The 18973-nt window shown below is 38.7% G+C and overlaps 1 protein-coding gene across 1 annotated transcript; it reads left to right on the top strand.

The window, feature by feature from the left end:
- The first annotated feature begins 439 nt into the window (after positions 1-439).
- LOC139938237 (uncharacterized) lies at positions 440-8876 on the top strand. The gene is made up of 10 exons (XM_071933645.1): positions 440-500; positions 1589-1837; positions 2719-2814; positions 3444-3539; positions 4564-4674; positions 6121-6216; positions 7235-7371; positions 7899-8172; positions 8436-8599; positions 8799-8876. The coding sequence occupies exons 1-10, from the start codon at positions 440-442 to the stop codon at positions 8874-8876; spliced, it is 1362 nt and encodes a 453-aa protein (XP_071789746.1).
- The last annotated feature ends 10097 nt before the right edge of the window (positions 8877-18973 follow it).

The raw sequence follows: 18973 nt of genomic DNA, 5'->3' as shown, positions 1-18973 counted from the left end.
AGAGTTAGATGGTTTAGAGAAGAAAGCTGCCATGGAATTTGACCTAGAAAAGAAACATTTGTATGGGTATGACATACAACATCATGTATGTATTAGTTACATAGTACTACATGTACCAACGTTCTACTGGAGGCGTATTGGATATGGGTTTCAGTTGAAGGAAGATGTTATATCTATCCTCTCCAGAAACATTTATACCCAAAACCAATAAGAGAATGGAGAGGTTAGATCAAAAAAGCAAAACAAATCAGCAATTTGTAAAAAAGTCTGTCAGACACACATTTTACAGATATTGAGCTAATCGTATTTTTGCGTGGTTTGAACTTCATCCCCAAACGGTCTACCATCCTACGCCATTTGAAACTGCTTTTCAGAAAAATGAGACTAAGCGTTTTAATGGCGGGGAAACAAAGGCGGAACCTATATACACCCCTTCCGAATGCCATCAATAAGGAATCTTCAAGTCACCTTTAACACATACCTAGAATCGTACATTGAAGGTACACTGGAGGAGTTGACCAAAACAAAAATTAAAAATGTGCGACAAATTGACTAAAGCAGACGTCCAAGTCAAACAAAACAAAAATTGCCATAAAACCATTTGACAAAGCCAGGGGTGTTTGCGTTCTCAATAAATCAGACTATATACACGAGGGGACTAGGCAACTATCTGGGCCGCACTATAAGTTGGTTGACGAGGATTTAACAAGTGAAATCACAGCTGCGGTCTACCAGGCAGTAACTAATCTGTTCAACAGGCACGTTGTCTTTTGGAACTAATCAATGGCGCAAATGTCTTTGAGTTTAATAACAGATTCTATAAACAAACAATAGGCGTGGTAATGGGTAGCGAATGCAGTCCAGAAATATGTGATATCACTCTGTTCAAATACGAAAAAAAAAAACACCGTCAAGACGTCGTCCGTTTTGTTCAAGTTGTTTTTGTGATAATAACTCTTCTCCTGACCATTAATGTGTATTGTGGACATTAAAGGCACTGGCCCTGAATATTGTCAAAAACCAGTGTTTTCAGTTTTTTTCTCTTCAAACATTTGTATTATGTGTGAGAGAGGTGCCACTCAACAATTAACAGCTCACGGAAAGGGCCTTAAAAAGAGCATTTTCAAAAATCTCAGCAAAAGAATCCTATCAAACACTGTTCACTGTTACCTTTGAAGTATTTTAAACACCTGTACCTAAACGGAATGTTTGCAACGAAAACCGCTGGATAAGGGCAACGAAATGATTTTTTTTTTACACAATTGAAATATATTTATAATCATATGACTCGATTTCCATATTCATTGAAAAGATTTTAAGTGAAATTCAGCAAAGTTCACGACTTGATATTTTCGTTCAAGCAGGTCTTTAATTCGGCGCGGTGCAGCGGCCATTGACCCGGTCGTCGCCCAAGAAGGGAAACCCGGGTCAAAATGTTATTCCCTCATTAGTCTCGCGATGCCATGTATAGATTGTTGAACTAAGCGTAGCCAGCCGCAATCTATCCCTACCGTTGATCAAAACACTGCAACTTTTCTTTTACTTTGGATAATCTTATTTGAAACATTTTATTTCTTTTAATTTAAAGTGTCCTTGATGAGGTTCGCAACAGTTACAGCATTTAGTTGCAGCTTCGGGAGGGAACCGGACCCTAAGAAGAACGGCATTATACGGTGGGTCATGCCGTTAAATCACCGCCTTCGATGCCAGTGTACCAGCATCTACCCTGGGGGCATGAACACGTATACACCCGAGAGAGGGTTTGATCCGTTTTACACCGATCACCCTCTATTCACAGACCTCGATTTTGAAATATTCAACTACTTCGATTGTGAAAGTGAGTAGCCTAAAGACAGTGGACACTGGTAATTGTCAAAGATCAGTCTTCTCACTTAGTGAATCCCAACATATGCATAAAATAACAAACCTGTGAAAATTTCAGCTCAATAGGTCGTCGAAGTTGCGAGATAATAATGAAAGAAAAAACAACCTTGTCACATGAAGTTGTGTGCTTTCAGATGCTTGATTTCGAGACCTCAAATTCTAAATCTGAGGTCTCGAAATCAAATTCGTGAAAAATTACTTCTTTTTCGAAAACTACGTTATTTCAGAGAGAGAGCTGTTTCTCACAATGTTTTATACTATCAACCTCTCCCAATTACTCATAACCAAGTAAGGTTTTATGCTAATCATTATTTTGAGTGATTACCAATAGTGTCCACTGCATTAAAATGAAGATATTAAACCACTTACTCTTTTTTTTATCCCGATGGATAACTATTTAGAAATAGTCTTGTTTGGTCAATACTGTTTTTTTTTAAAGTAATTTACCAACACTCTTTTGAACCAAAGTGATACAACAAAGGTGTGGGCTGAAAACAAGGAAAGTAAAGTAAAAAATTAGGCGACATGATGGCCGCCTGAATTTACGGTCCAGATAGGTTTCAGACGATCTTGGACTTCTAAGTTCACAACATCCATTTAGACAAACTTGAAAGAAAACCAAGGTCTGAATAATAATAAACCTTCAACTAATTGCACCATTTGACATTGTATTTGCGCATATTTTGATTTACGGTACAGGGCGAAATGTATCATTTTCACTTTATATCTGCCATTATTGGGAAGTCTACTCTACAAAACTTGTCATAATCTTACTTCTTCATTAAGTGATTGTCATTATCAATCATTGTGATTACACGGATTTCTCATTCTCAGATTGCTCACTGACTAATTGTGAAAACGGAGGTACATTCATAGACGATCCCTGCCATTGCTCCTGTGCCCCAAAATGGACCGGCAAAACATGTACTGGTAAGTGCAACTAAGCCAAAGCAACTAAGTCATTGCAACTAAGCCAAAGCGATGTACATGTACATGTATATGCAAACCTGGATTTGAGATATTCTGTAATGGTGAGTATGATCGCCATATTTACATGTATGGTCATGAATTGGTAAACAATCCAGTATTAATGATCATAATAACCGTTTGTGAGTAGCAAAGAGCCGCTGGCCATTTTGAGAAATTTTACTTGGTTTGGTTTGGCTAAAACAATTGACTCTGAGAAACCATGACTCGTATCTCAGTATCTCAGCATGAGTCGTTTGTTAACTGTAGCGTCATTACTACCCGGAGTGACACACCAAAGACCCACTCACTGTTGCCCTTATTGATAATTGAATCCCATGTCAGTCAATGTTATCAACGTCAACAGAAACTTGACTGCTAATCCATGAATCAAATGTGTCTAAAATTATCATGTATTTCGTAAAAATAACAAGCTTCGTTAAAAAGCAGTACTCCACCAGACACTACATCAGAAACAACAAGTTTGCTGGTTTTCGTTACTCATAAACACACAATTTATGCAGTAGTCCAGTCTCCAGACGCCGTTTATTTATAATAGCCATTGTTTACCCTGAAGAGACAATTGTTTCCAGAGTGTGCATTGACTGGCTGTGAGAATGGCGGTACGCTCGATGCAGCAACCTGCAAGTGTACATGCCCGAAACAATGGATGGGAAATGACTGTGCTGGTATTAAGTAGAAAGTCATGATTCATGGTCCTTAAAGGCCGAGTTATAGTCGGTCGCGCGATGGTCGGGCGATGGAAATCTTGACGCACGATCATAAAAAGACACGGTTTTTAGGCCTCAGTCTTAGGATTGCGCGCAAGATTTCCATCGCGCGACCGACCAGGTGTGGCGGTTTCAACTTTCCGCCGTATTCAGTTTTCCGAATGACCAAATACGGTAACATTACGTCATGCGATGCCTGCGCACAGCAAGCAAAATTGGTCAATATTTTTAGTGTTGTATTGAGTCATCCGTGTTACTCTCCGGTAGCTGTCATGGGGGCGTCCACGAGTACAACGAGCGGTGAACGCGTGGATCGTATGAGAGAATGTGGTGTGGCACAAGCAGTGTGACCTGCTTAAAGTTGTACGCATGAATACGTGTAAAGATGGGGCAAGAGGATGTGACTAGACAGAAAAGAATCGTAATAATAAACAATTTGGGGTCACTGAGAGAACTACAGTACTCGCCAGGGTACTCGCGGTGGTATTTTTGTCTGGCTACGTCACCCGGAAAACTGAACACGCCGGAAAGCTTAAACCGTTCGAACAACGTGGTGAAATGTCCGGCTACGTCACCCGGAAAACCGAACACGGCGGAAGACTGAAACCGCCACACCTGGTTAGAAGGAACACGTTGCCTTGGATCGGGCGATTTGGTATTTGAAAAGCGTTTAAAACCGTTTGTTATGAAATGCATATGGTGAGATTGATAATTCAAAAGTAGAATATAATGATCCACACAAACATGCCTTGAAATTGCACGGTTTTCTTTTCACTTTGCGAACTAACACGGTCGGCAATCATGGAGTCCAAACCTTATTGACTCTACAAAATGGCCGACGGTGTAGCTTTCACGACATAAAAGGAAAATCGTGCAATTTCGAGGCATGTTTTGTGTGGATCATTATATTCTACGTGTACCGTAATGTTAATTTATTAACAAGTTACGTTCGAGAGATAGTTTTGTTTGTAAATTAATACAGAGTGTGCATTGAAGACGGATGAAGATTGTGCGCATGGCGGCTCGCTCAGTGACACCACATCGGCCTGCAAGTGCACTTGCACAGGGAATTGGACAGGAAACACCTGTACTGGTGAGTATGATCTTCATCGCTTTTGGTGAGAAACATTGAGATGCTGACCATTTAGAGACATTTTTTACTTAATGGTTTGGTTTGGATTTTGTTCACAACAAACGTTTGAATAAACGTTTGTGTTGATTCTCCAACCATAACCCTTTAACTCCTCAGAGTGACACACCAACGACCCACTTCAACTGATGAAATTGTGAAGGGAGTCCTATTGCAATGCTCCCTTTTCACAGCCGATAGAAACTTTACTGATAGTCCACCATGCAATGTGTCAAAACTGTCATCTCTTTTGTAAACAAAACTCAAAATAACAAGGAATTAATGCAGCAGCCCCTTGGCTGCTGCACAGTCTCTGGATGGTTTTTAAAGCCACGAAACAAACTAAAGTAGGAAAATCTAAATGTTCAATCAATTTCACCATCTATGCTTTAAGAGGATACTTTCTACCTCACTGCAGAATCTGAACTGTTAAAATTGACACCATATGTATTGACGTTTAGATATCAAAAAGGAATACAAATGTAGTCCTACGCCATAATTTAAACACCATAACAAAGAACTTGAATCCCCGCCGAACGACAATTGAAATAATCCACAATGAAATGTTTAAAATCTAACCATCTCTTTGAATAATTATCGGGGATTGTCATTTATTTATATTAACTTCTTGCAGCCTAGGCTCCAGGCAATTTATGTTAACACATTTTTTAAATTTTATTCACAATTTAAGCTCGAGAGATAATTTTGTTTGTATATTAAAGAAACGTTACATAATTGGTAAGAAACAAAAATCGTTACACGGTCTAATGATGATGATAGTTGAAAACATCCCTTGAAATGTTTCTGTTTGAAATGTCATATTTGATGAGAAATAAATAATCTAACTTCGCGTTTGGAGTTTATCGATCAGTGAGTCACCGAATTATGCCAGTCAATATGTGTTTTATAACACAGCTCGGTCTTAAATGTGAGATAAGAACAGAAATCTGGAAAAAAAAGGGTTTCAGCCTACCAGAATACAAAACAAGCAAGAGGTGTGTTATAACACACCTCTTGCTTGTTCTGTTGTAACACACCTCTTGCTTGTTCTTGCTTGTTCTGTAAACGTGACAGGTTTTGGTTGCTTTCTTAAATCCTATCACACATAACTCCCCAACGTAACTCACCCACACTGCAAAAACTGGGGTGCTTAATTGACTTTCCTGGTATCTATATGTGACAACACCAACATGGTGTTATTTATCCCCGTTACTTTATCGTTGGTAAAATTAACACCGTGTCAGTGTTGCCACATATAGATCAAGAGAATCAATTGAGCACCCAGTTTTGGCAGTGCAAGGCCTACTTACAATATTGTCGAAATTGTGGAGGGAATCCCATTGCAATGCCGATAAAATTTTTATTGATGTTTCACCATGCAAAATATTAACATGAGACATTTATTTCCAGAGTGTGCATTGACTGAGTGTAAGAACGGCGGGACGTTCGATGCAACAACCTGCATATGCACGTGCCCGAAACAGTGGATGGGAATTATCTGTGCAGGTGAGTAGGATGTCTCTTATTATTTTACATTTTAATAGAATGAGTTCCTTATTCCAAATTGATGCATATTAAAATATTATCTGTTTCATCCTGATTGCGCAAGAAGAAAATACAAATAAATCTTCAAAATAATTTTAACCGTTTGTACCCGATGAGAGTACTTCTGCCCCACTGCAAAAACCGGGGTGTTAAAATTTTACAGTTTGGGTGTTTCATGGATACACAAAAAGGAATCAAAGGTACACCTTAGGGTGTTCATACAACCCACATTTCTACCGAACAGGTTGTTCGACGTGATAAGAGCATGGTTTTGAGCACTCGCTCCAACTGGTGGGGTTGCACCGAGATAAACATAGAATTTGACATATGCCATTTTCGACAGCTCAGGTTTGCGGACTTCGGCTTCTTTTCCCCTTATGTGTGAAGCCACTATAAGGACAGCACACGCTTTATAAATATCCGACAGCCAAATATGTTGTTTCGAAAACGACCACATTATTTGTTCTGAGCCTGCGGAGTTAAAACAAAAACTTCATTATGATGCTGAAAGCGATCTAAGAGCCAACCCGCTTTACGCGGGGTCACACAGGCCTCGACCCTCGATAACGAGAACTAAAAAGAGAACGATAAAAAATCACGCCCTTGATTAGTTGAATGAGCGTTGGCGTTTTCTGCGTGGAGCATTTCCACCATGAATCGAGGGCGTGCATTTTTACCGTTCTCGTTACCGTTCTCGTTTTCGTTCTCACGATAAAAATGCACGCTCGCGATTGGTTGAAATGCTCCACGCAGAAAACGCCACGCTCATTCAACCAATCGAGGGCGTGCATTTGTATCGTTATCGTTTTCGTTCTCGTTATCCGGGCCTGTGTGACCGGGCCTTTAGCGTCGTTATCGTTATCGTTATCGTTTTCGTAATCGCTACAGTGTGATACAGCCTTTATGGACTGTGGTAATCCACGGATGTTGCCCAGGATGTTTATGTTTTCCTCCTTAATGTTTTTATTTCATTCTATAGAGACCAGACACTACGATTGCCAAGACTATTTAAAGGCTAACTCTACCAGTATGAGTGGTGTTTACACTATTTACACATCGAAGTATCCACAAGGCCTTGATGTATACTGCGACATGAAAAACTGGAAAGGATCGATTGTAAGTTCCTCCTCCATCAACAATTTTACAAAAAGAGACTTAGGAGCACATTTATATTCCAGTTGCTGAGAGTTGTCATGCTCAATATTTCAAAGAATGTGGTCTCTTATAAGAATTTGAATTTAACTCATATTTAAACGTCAAATAAATTGTTAAACAAAATAATTGTGTTAAATTCATTACTGTGATTATCTATACGTCAACATGTCAACATGTGGGCGGACCAAAATGTCAATACCTGAGTCCACCAACATCAAATCCGCACCAAATTAAAGCGATGATCAATTCATGAATACTCTCTTCACAGAGCCTCCCATTATTTAATTTTCCACAAATTAAAAAACAATCGATGAATTTGATCAAGACAAAATTTACAAGCTGATAGACTTTTTAGTGTATATTGTCCTTTTAAAGTATCCGTGTGCATAGGCCTACAACGTTAAAAAAATAACACATTGTGGACCTATATACCTTGGTTAAATTTGTTAATTAAGTTTGATTGTGCTTCTGTTTTCTTGATTTTGAAGGTTATCCAGAGGCGTGGAAGAGGTTACTTGAATTTCACCCGCGGATGGGATGAGTACATGAATGGTTTTGGTGACATGAGTGGGAGCTTCTGGCTGGGAAATGAGAAGGTCCGTCGGTTGACTGAGGATCAAGACACCTCGTGGGAGATTCAAGTCCAGGTTGAGGTTGTGTCAATGACTCAACAGAAGTGGAGGGGTTCTAAATTGGGTAACTTTCGCCTCTCGGGTGAAAACTACACCATTCAAGTTGATGGTTCATGGGACCGCGGAAATGGTAAGCAGAGTCTTTCTCAATTCAATCACAGGCTCGTACACTTGTTATTGTTTATGTTTAAAAAACCTCATTTTCTATTCGACCGCTACTCTATCAAGACTCCGACATAAATGCTCCTTTAAGAAAATAATGAACAATAGGCAGGACCAAACACTCTTTTTATAAACAGTTTTTTAACATTACTTTTAAATGTTAAGCAAAACTGTTTCAAACCAAATGCAACCAAAAAAATGTGCAAACTTAATGTTGTTCTATTTACTCAGGTTGTGTTATTTTGTCTGCAAATGGCAAACCGTTCTCAACATACGACAAAGACAACGATGGCGACGAAGGGATAAACTGCGCCGAGAAGTCACAGGGAGGCTGGTGGTTTGATGGTTGTGATGCTGGAGAGATTAATCTTAATGCTGAGTTTACAACTAATGGCGTTTTAAACATACCCTGTGTCCAAAATCAGATTGAACAAACCAGGCTTAAAATCAAACGTATATTATAGGAGCAACCGGCCTTGAAACCAGGCTTAAAATCAAACGTATGTTAGGAGAAACATTCACACCCTAAAGCAAACCCCAAATTGCCATAGAATCCTGATTTTAAACTTGATATTCCATGCGCTTTTCTGTTAGAGCAAACCCATCGGAAATATAGAATGCTCAGATCCAACGAAAGCCAACAGTCGCATCGGAATCAAAACAGCACTGTGAAGTATTTTTAGACTTCTATCAATGTATTTTAATTGTTTGCATGAGCGAAAACGAATCGTAGGTATAACAGACGCGTCTGGTTTTGTAGAAAAATAAAATACAAATCATCGGAAGAAGTGTTGTGTTGTATGATTAGCTAATTGTTGTCAAGTAATATATTGTTGTAAAAATGAATGCAATTGTTATTATTAGAGCCAAAAGCTTCTACGTAGTTGGGGGGGGGGGGTGAAGGGGTCACAATCTGAAGTAGCCTACTATTAAACGAAAAATCAATACATTTTCTGTTTTTATTGTGAAGATTGTTTTTAGTTATTATTAATATCGTTATTGCTTCTTCTCCGTACATTTCCCCCAGGTTATATATTTGTTTTATAAATTATTTACTTATCAACTTAATGGTTGGAAATTCTTATTGCAATCAGTAGTTTTAAAGCTAAAGTTTAAAACGTAATAATTTCATAAAATTCAATTGGTGTATGTTTTAGGAAAAGAAGGTTTGTGTTTTTTTCCGGACCTCTTTAATATTTAACCATTGTGAATCACTATTAAGCTTTTTTATTTTAGGTCTTTAAGTTCATCCTCTGCAAAACGTCATGTGTAATGAAGGGGAATAAAATAGTTAACTACGTAGTTAAGTTATACCCGTTAACTATGCCGGGGGGGGGGGGGTTAAACAATTTAGCTCTGATTTTGAAACTTTTAAAACCCATCAACAAGTGGAAATGAATGACAGCATACATATTTAGTGAGGCTTTTATTTCTTTGTATGCGACTCAATCTGATGTCAACGGTCCATAGTGATTAATATTCATTATGAAGTATCAAACGCCATTCATAATTCAGTGTCATCCAACCTGTTTGGGCTCAGAACAATGTGTATTGTTCACTTATTTTGCTCTTTTAAATGGACACTTGTCTTTTATTCGTTAAACGGAGGTAAAAATTCATTGCACTTTTAACTGCACATTGTTGTTTGATGAATGCACGTAAATGCAAGAAAATAATACGTAAAGTAACAGTAGTGTTGCCGTTGAAGTGTTTTTAGTAGAAATGTTAGTTGTGTTATTTATGAAAAACAATCTTTTAACATAACAATGTAGTAAATAAATTCTTTCGGTGTGATTATATCTGGTAATAATTGAACTGCTTATGAAGAAAAATAACATTGAAATAAACTAGCATGACCAAAACGTGGGACCCATTGAGTTACTGGTCCATGCTGATGAGTCGCTTCACGACTTTTTTTTAGGGAAAATATAAGGGTTTTTGAAATCGCTCAAATTGTGTAGATATACAGTAAAAAGTTCATTGGTCGCGTTTTTCTTTATAAATATCGCCGAAAATCCGGGCAATTATGTCCTTGCAAAAATAATGGGCGGGCAGGCACATCCTGAGAGAGGTTACTGTAAGTAACGCTTCTCAGATTCAAATTTTGGTGGATAAGCAACTTATATTAAATAGTCCACAACTAATTTATATCACGATAAAGTGATGAGTAAGTTTGTACTGCCATTATTCATTTTAAGAGTGATCACTGTTTTCTTTGTCAGATACTGTGCGCGCTCTCTAAGTGCTGTATATTATTGTTATTACTTGATTACCAAATGTTCATTCCTTTCAAATAAAAATAGAGGACCACAGATGGCCAAAATTGTTTCTAAACATAATTTACAAAGTATTAAATCAAACATTTAGTGATAAGTAATAATGTATATGAATGTTGTGCTTGTGTTCACAATTTAAATAAAATTGCACAAAACCCACTTGTTTGTGTTAAAGAGTAAATTAATGCCCGGGGTCATCACTCAGGCAATGTAGAGTCTGAACATAACAATCCGTGAACTGTATCTAATTTGTCCCCGTTGATACTCTCACATGATCTTTGATTTAAAGACACCGTACACCTTTGGTAATTGTCAAAGAACAGTCTTCTCACGTGGTGTATCTCAACCAATGCACAAATAACAAACCTGGTCGTCGAAGTAGCGAGATAATAATAGAAGAAAAAACACTTTTTTCTTTCGAAAATTACGTTTCTTCAGAGGGAGCCGTTTCCCACAATGTTTTACACTAGGCCTATCAACAGTTCTCTCCATTGCTTGTTACCAAGTAAGTTTTTATGCTTAGTATCAATTACTTTCAGTAATTACCAATAGTGTTGACTGCCTTTAAAATTGATATCGAACAAAAGTCAAGTGGCGAGGACAAAGGATGTTTGGTATGAAAGGATGGGTTACTGGACCATAAAAGGGGTAAATGTATTGTTCGACAACAATGCAGGGAGACATGAAAGGGTAGGATTAGAGAGCAAGTTGCATCATGATGCAACTGACAATGGTCAATTAATAAGAATAGCAAGATCAAAGGTATGATGATTTAAAAATAGGTATGAGGGACCTGTGGAAAAAAAAGGGGGGGGGGTTACTTACATCAGATAGTTACAGTGATGAATTTATAAAATCAACTTTAAACAAAATTAATTTATACTTTATGTAGAGAATATATACAACCTATAAGTTCTTAGGCAGAAGTGAAGTGAAGGGTAATGAGAAGTTATTTAACACCAGTGTTTATGTTATTAAGTCCAAAGGGTTTGACTGTCTTGAGTTGGTGAATCCAGTGTGATTCTCTATTCTCTCTCTCTCTCTATATATATATAAAAAACCACAAAAAAATAAAACTGAAAAGAGAGAGAAGATAATGCGGGTTTTCAAGTTACATAATAGGCCTACATTTTTTAGTACCTGATGACGCTTTTATCGGTTGGTTTTAACGCGCAAGGGGAAAGGAATAGTTTCGGATTATTTCTGAAGGTTGAATATACCTTTAATTTACATGGGGTTGTGGTGGTTGTGTGCCTGCGCCTGATTAGGACTATACGTGAACACCCAGTAATTTAATATGCTGCCACCTAGCGTTACAAAGTCTCCAACTGGTGTATACACCAATTCAGGCGCGCAGTGTTGAGCAGACCCCGACCCGAGAGGGCGCTGTTCGTGACGTCAATCGAGGCAGACTTTGCCTGCAATGCGATTAGTAAACACACGTGCAAAGTACATGTACGTCCAAGTCGTGCGTTGGTACATTTCAATAAGTGTTTTTCTGCATTCAGCAGCAATACACCTGGTCGGCATTGCCGGCAAAAACACAAAAAACTCACGACTTGGTCCGTACATGTTCTTTGCAATTGTGTTTACTCTACGCCTTACAGGCAAAGTCTGCCTCGATTGAGGTCACGAACAGCGCCCTCTCGGGTCGGGGTCTACTCTTAAATTTGTAAATAACATAAGAACTGATTTTTTAAAGCCTTAGTTAACTGTTTATTCACATTCCACTCATCAAAACACATATATTAGTGACAAAAGCTTTATTTTGAAAAATTACCACTTCCAGGTGACTTTAAAAGCCGCCGGGATCCGGCGGTTTACGGCGGGAAATGAGGGTTAGTTAAAGACGGCCTCCCTTAATAGACTGGTCCCTAGACTGCCACCATGTCTTGCAAGGATTTAGACAGGTATTGGCTTAAATGTGCACATTACGTCGGATTTAATTGCAAATCTCACGAAAGCCATAAGAAAGGATGCGAGGTCAAAGGTGATTATACACGTGTGCTCAAAGGCAGGGCCAGGTTTTATAAAGCTTCTTTTAACGACCGACTTTGTGCTTACTGCGCGATTTCCATTTCATAGCGGTGCTAACCGTAAGCACAAGAAAATGCATGCTTACCTTCCGGTGCTTAGACTGAACGGAAATGAATTACGTCACAAGGCAAATCCATGGTGAACGTGCAAGTTGGCCAGTAATTGTTTTGCCAACCTGTGAAATACGCTTACACCTTAGCCCCTTTTTTCCTGCAACAGCAAGCGCGAAAATGTTAACGTTAACCAGCGCTATGAAATTGGGCCCTGATCTCTGGCGTGTTTAATGAGCCTTGAAATGTGACGTCAGATGTTCAGGCTAGTATCGGGTATGCAATATTATTACAATTCATGATACCATTACCTGTATGATATGCGATGAAATTCTCGCACTATTAGTAAATGTCATCCACCACTAGTGCTGCCCTTTGATTGGTCGGCGCATCTTCAGAAGGCAACCCCCACATACCACCACAGCGCCAAGCAGAGATTGTACTTGAAAAGACCACGAGACTCCAGTATGCCAGATTGCTGGCTGGGAAGGAACCGTCTTTCGTGTGTCGCAGTAACCGATAAAATTGTGTGAGCTGGACACTTTTCTTTTTAATTTGCTGAGTTATCATTGGACATTCATTGGAAGATTTGGCGTAACTTACTGGTGTCTAGGACGCCGATAGAAACGGGAAGATGCACAACACGCAGTGGGTTAGCTTCATTAGCGCTGTGGTTATCGGTAAGTCAAATTTGTTTTTATGTCAGTGTGTTTAAACAATTATTTAATTTAAAAAAGTTCTGCTTTGCAAACTAATTCGACATTCGCTCGCGCGTGGAACTGCCTTTAGCCATCGGGCAATATCGGTGGTCTTGTTCGTAAAGGCAACTTGGACGCAACCAACTGCAGTGCATGCTTCAGGACCACCTTGGTATTAACACGTGATTGAGTAATTTTGCAAACAATGTCTTACAATTGATGTGGCATTTAAATGTGAATGAATTATCTTCTTGGAGATTGCCTGGAACTGGTTGCCTGTAAATTGCCTGGTGTGACATGGCCCGAAGACATCTGTTCGAGTTTGTCAAAGGTCGTGGGTTCGAATCCCATCCGAGAACTTTGCATGGATAATTGTTCTTATAGAATTCGGGAAAGTATCGAGTACACAGTGCTCATACTTCGTTGTAAGGGTAAAACCAAAATTACATGTTTGTATGCATTTATAAAAAAACCTGTAGCGGTCGAGGTTTTATACCACCCCCCCCCCAAAAAAAAAACCATGACCGCTACAAAACCATGGAGCATGATTACGAAGCTTGATTTCGAGACCTCAAGTTTAGAACTTGAGGTCTCGAAATCAACTATCTAAACGCACACAGCTTCGTGTGACAAGGTTTTTTTTTTTCATTATTATCTCGCAAGTTCGATGACCGATTGAGCTCAAATTTTCACAGGTTTGTTATTTTCGGCATATGTTGAGCTACATCAACTGTGAAGGCTATTTTTTGACAATTACCAATAGTGTCCACTGCCTTTAAATGCATGCACATTTTATGTTGATAGTCCAGTTTTAGCTGTAAATATAAATATTTAAAATGCCATATTTAAGGTGACGTTAGATATGACGCTTGATAACGTCATCGTGATAGGACCTAAAATTGAAGATGTTACACATCCGACTTTAATACATGTAAGGTTCAAAATTGATTGATTATTTCTGTCTTTGAAATAAGATCTTTTAACATTGCACCCTTTAAGGTGATGTCAAACTCACGTGACACTTAGTGGCGTCAATAGAAAGTGACCCTAATATAACATTGGAATGTTATTCGCATCCCAGCTTGAATACGTGCAAAGTTTAAGTATTTTTCTTATTAATATAAATCTTTAAAAATTGCACCTTTAAGGTGACGTCTTGATGACACCATGGCAACTTTGTTGTGATATTGACGATGTCTCATTTGGCTCATAGCTTGGTATATTATTTGAAGTTGGTCTGATATACACAAGTTTAGATTTTGGCCCGGATTTTCCTTTTTTACAGAAAAAAAAGGCCAACTTTGAACTTCCGGAACGACCAAGAGTACGATGTAGTTCAGCAATTAGCAAACGGTCATTTTTAAACTTAAGTGGCTTGTAAGTTGATACCTTTATGACGTTATGATGACGACAAGGGTGGATCCAGACAAAATAATATCTGGGGCAAAATCTGTCCACTGGAGTGTTCGAGCCTGGAGCGCGTCTTTAATACGGCGTGGGATTTGCGGCCCGCTAAAGGCCCCGGTAAATTTTGCATTCTATTATGACCTATCGTTCAATCTATATGTTATAGGTCAATATTAAAGGGACACACCGGCCGAATTGGGCTATTTGGGCCACAAAATAGACTAAGATATGACTTCAACGGTCTTCCAGGAATGAAGAAGAACACTCCTTAAAAAAAATCATCAAATTTAGCCGTTTTTGAGCATTTTAAGACAAAAACGCAGGTCGCGTGGTTGTTCCAACCAAAAAGTGGTACAAACAACCACGTGACGTTCCGGGCTAGTTTTACTTCCAGCCGTCTAAAAGTAACTTACTTAACAAAATTTAATTCTTTTTTTACAAAATTATTAACGAATAGTTGACGAAAAAGATCATGTATTCAAATTATCGCTACAAAATGTAAATAATGGTGAAAAATCTAACGTAAGATTCGCATTCAAAGAGTCCGTGTATAACGGAAGCTTGTTGTATAGCCCACGGCGTGAAGCAATCAGAACGTAAGCCTCGGGAAATTATACCATACCGCGCATGCCGTGTCTCGTGGGGGGCTGGAGGTGTAATGTAATCCCAGGCGCTATGAACTCCAAGCGTGCGGGTCTCGCCGTTAGCTTGGGAGGGGTTGGGAGCCAGACATCAAAGTACGTGTTTGTCATCGTGGGTTTGTCAGTCGGTACACCTCGTGTCGATTCCGTTATTTCCTTTGATCGCATAATGCTCTGTTTTGTTTCATGGCTCCTAGTTTCTTTTTGTTATGAGTTTTCAGGTAATTAAAAAAGACTGATTATGTCAAAACGTAGGAATACCGCATTTTGTTATATTGACAGTGTTATTGTGTGAGTAGCTTAAAAAATGTTTTACAAAGAAGAATAAAGGATAAAAAAAAAACGGAGACCCCGCGATCGTAAAAAAGGACAGGTGAATAAGAATTTTGTAAAAGGTTGAAACAAAAATAATGATAAAAAAAATTCATCAAAGCATTTTTTGTCAACATTTTTAATTTTTTTTATTCTGTGAATGAAGTGTTATTTTTGAGATTGTTGAGGCATTATTTGGTTCTGTTCCAAGCTACGCAGATACTCAGCTACGCTTACGTTCCTTCAAATGAGTTACGCTATAATATCAACAGGTACGTTTTCAAGACCGAGTCAAGATACGCTTAGGTTCCAAGATATGCTTACGTTCCAAAAGATAAGGTTATGTTCTAAGCTACACAGCTACTCAGCTACGCTTACATTCCAAGTTTTGCTTACGTTCCTTCAAGTTACGCTATAATAACAAAAGGTACGCTTTCAATCCTAAGTCAAGTTACGCTTACGTTCCATACGCAGCTACGTTTACGTTCCAAAAAACCCAGCTACGCTTACGTTCCAAGATATGCTTACGTTCCAAAAAATATGGTTACGTTCCAAAAGATATGGTTACGTTCCAAGCTACACAGCTTCTCAGCTACGCTTAAACCAAGACACAATTAGGTTCCAGTTACGCTATAATCAAAAGGTACGTTTTCAATCCCGAGTCAAGTTAGGCTTACGTTTAATACGCAGCTACGTTTACGTTCCAAAATACCCAGCTACGCTTACGTACCAAGATATGCTTACGTTCCAAAAAATATGGTTACATTTCAAGCTACGCAGCTACTCAGCTACGCTTATACAATCCAAGATATGTTTGGGTTCCAGTTACGCTATAATCAAAAGGTACGCTTTCAATCCCGAGTCAAGCTAGGCTTACGTTTCAAGATTTGCAGCTACGCTTACGTTTCAACCCCCCCCCCCCCCACCACCGAGATAACAAAATCTTTCACTGTGAACAGGGCCCATTGATCAGTTCATATGTTTAGCAGAAAATACTGCTTACAAATTGTCTTTACTGTTTGAAAATTTAGTCGGGCATCAGCCAAAAGTTTTCAAATTTAATTAAAATTTGGCTGGTAATCAGTTTCAGCTTTGCAATACTATTTTGTGCTAAGCAAATTTTGTGCCACTATGAAGACATTATGAAATTGGGTCCTGGCACGTCGGGAGCACATAACGCCACGATCGCATTCCAAACTGCATCATGGCTGTGCGGTAGTATGCCTAGTTTACTGGGCCCAGGAATGCTTTATTTACTTGTCCCTGTCCCACCATATTCTGGGTTTATTGTGTTCTTCGTGACGATCTTTGTATGTACGTCTACGTCTATGCCGTTTATGCTGGTTGTATGGATAGACTGGATTCTTATGCTGCGTCATAGTAAAACGTTGCTATAAACAAAGCACCATAATTGTAAGCATACAAATTTCCTTTGAAACGAAAGTTGAAGAGCTGTTGAAAGTATAAACATTGTGAGAAACGGTTCCCTCTGTGAAATAACGTAGTTTTGAGAAAAACACGTTATTTCTCTATTAATTATTAAAGACCTGCTTGAACGAAAATGTCAAGTCGTGAACTTTGCTAAATTTCCTTTAAAATGTTTTCAATGAATAAGACAATCGAGTCACATGATTATATATAGATTTTAATTGTGTAAAAAAATCATATCAAGCGCTTTTCAGAAAAAATTGCGAAAATTTCCGTTACGTAATCACTCTCAAAGCGTCATAGTTGTGAGCTCCAATTTGTAAAGCTGCTTTGCTACAGCGTGAAGATATAAATGACGTCAGCGGCATTGTCCTTTGACGCGCGCCGTCAACGGCAGAATTGTTGTTAGTTTTTCAAAACCTTTAAATTTGGGGCCTGGGGCCTTATTCATGAAGCCCTCGTAAATCGGTCACTTACGTGGCTCTAAGTAAGACTTTAGTAAGACTTTAGTAAGCCCTTACGTGTTATTCACGAAGCATTCTTACCGCTTTACTACCGCGTTACTTACTAAACCTCTCGTAACGCCTTCTTAAGCGGGAACGCGCTTGAGCTGAACAGTCATGGATTTGTTATGTAATTCTATGGAGCGTGATCTCATTGTCCAGAACGAGTATTTATACAGTGACTGGACTGGCGTCATTTAGAAGTTATTTGTCACCCTGCGAACATGGAGAACTAGACTAAAGCAGGGAAAAAGACCGTTCAACGCGAGGAGGAGGCAAAGGGGAATCATTGGAAGGCGAAGTTTCTCGCCTGCTGAGATAGTGAAGTTAGTTGACCTTGTTGCATTGATATGGTAGGTGCTTTTAACAACAAATTTTCAGATGTTGTAACGCTGAAGAGAAAGGCCGACACCTGGGCAAATCGCGGAGAATCGACTGTGTTGGAAGTCCTCAGAACTACCAAAGTGGTTCATCACAAATGGGATGACATTCAGATCTTTTGCAAGCTTTCACACGACGCAAACATGCAATGAGAGTACAATATGTAGTTGGTTACACCTAAACTAAAAATATAAAATAAATAAATAAACGAAGTAAATGAACGAAGTAAATAAAGTAAATGAAGCAAATACTACAAAGCAACTCGTTCGCACCTTTGTAACCTCCCGACTTGATATGGGAAACTCTCTCCTCTATGGACTGCATAATAATCAAATTTACCGCTTGTCTCGCGTTCAAAATATTGCCGTCAGAATTGTAACCCGGTCCAACACTAGAGTCACATCACACCTATCCTACAATATCAACAACAGAATCATCTTCAAAATCCTTGTGTATGTCTATCGCTCATATCAAAAGGCACGTTATCACCATATCTCTCAGAAGGACTCCAACCCCATACTTCAAACCGCCAGTCTATATGCGATCTAATAACAAACATCTTTTAAGGAAACCCCTGGCCAAAACATCATGGGGTGAAAGATCAATTACTTCTGCTGCTCCCTCATTATGGAACGACTTGCCGGATCATGTTAAACTTTCTAAATCAATAGCTTTGTTCAAAACTTCCCTCAAGCCTCATCTAATGAGGACTTCATAACTTTTCCCCGTTTATTGTGTCACTGCGCCATGAGCATATTTAGATGGATACCCGCGCATTGTAAATGCCCACTATTATTATTACTATTAACTAAATAAATAAACATAAATAATTATTTAACGATAAAATAAAATAACAAAATCACGAAAAATTTACTAAAAAGTGAGAAAAAATAGGTAAGTAAATTCTCAAAAATTTTGGTAAAGTGAGAATATGTCGCAAGGATTGTAGAGCATATTAAAAGTTGTTGCAATTGACATAAAGCTCAATTCGCCCGAAAATTTTGGCCAGGAATGTTGAAAAGGGGCTTAAGAAAAC

Source organism: Asterias amurensis, chromosome 6 (assembly GCF_032118995.1).
Source record: "Asterias amurensis chromosome 6, ASM3211899v1".
In the NCBI taxonomy this organism is placed as follows: Eukaryota; Metazoa; Echinodermata; class Asteroidea; order Forcipulatida; family Asteriidae; genus Asterias; species Asterias amurensis.
The sequence above is the reverse complement of the archived record's forward strand: the minus strand, read 5'-3'. Positions and strand labels throughout refer to the sequence as shown.

Coding starts and splice junctions, on each gene's coding strand:
- LOC139938237 (XM_071933645.1), top strand. CDS start 440: ATGCCATCAATAAGGAATCTTCAAGTCACCTTTAACACATACCTAGAA. Junction 2,815..3,443: donor GACCGGCAAAACATGTACTG/GTAAGTGCAACT, acceptor AATTGTTTCCAG/AGTGTGCATTGACTGGCTGT. Junction 3,540..4,563: donor GATGGGAAATGACTGTGCTG/GTATTAAGTAGA, acceptor AAATTAATACAG/AGTGTGCATTGAAGACGGAT.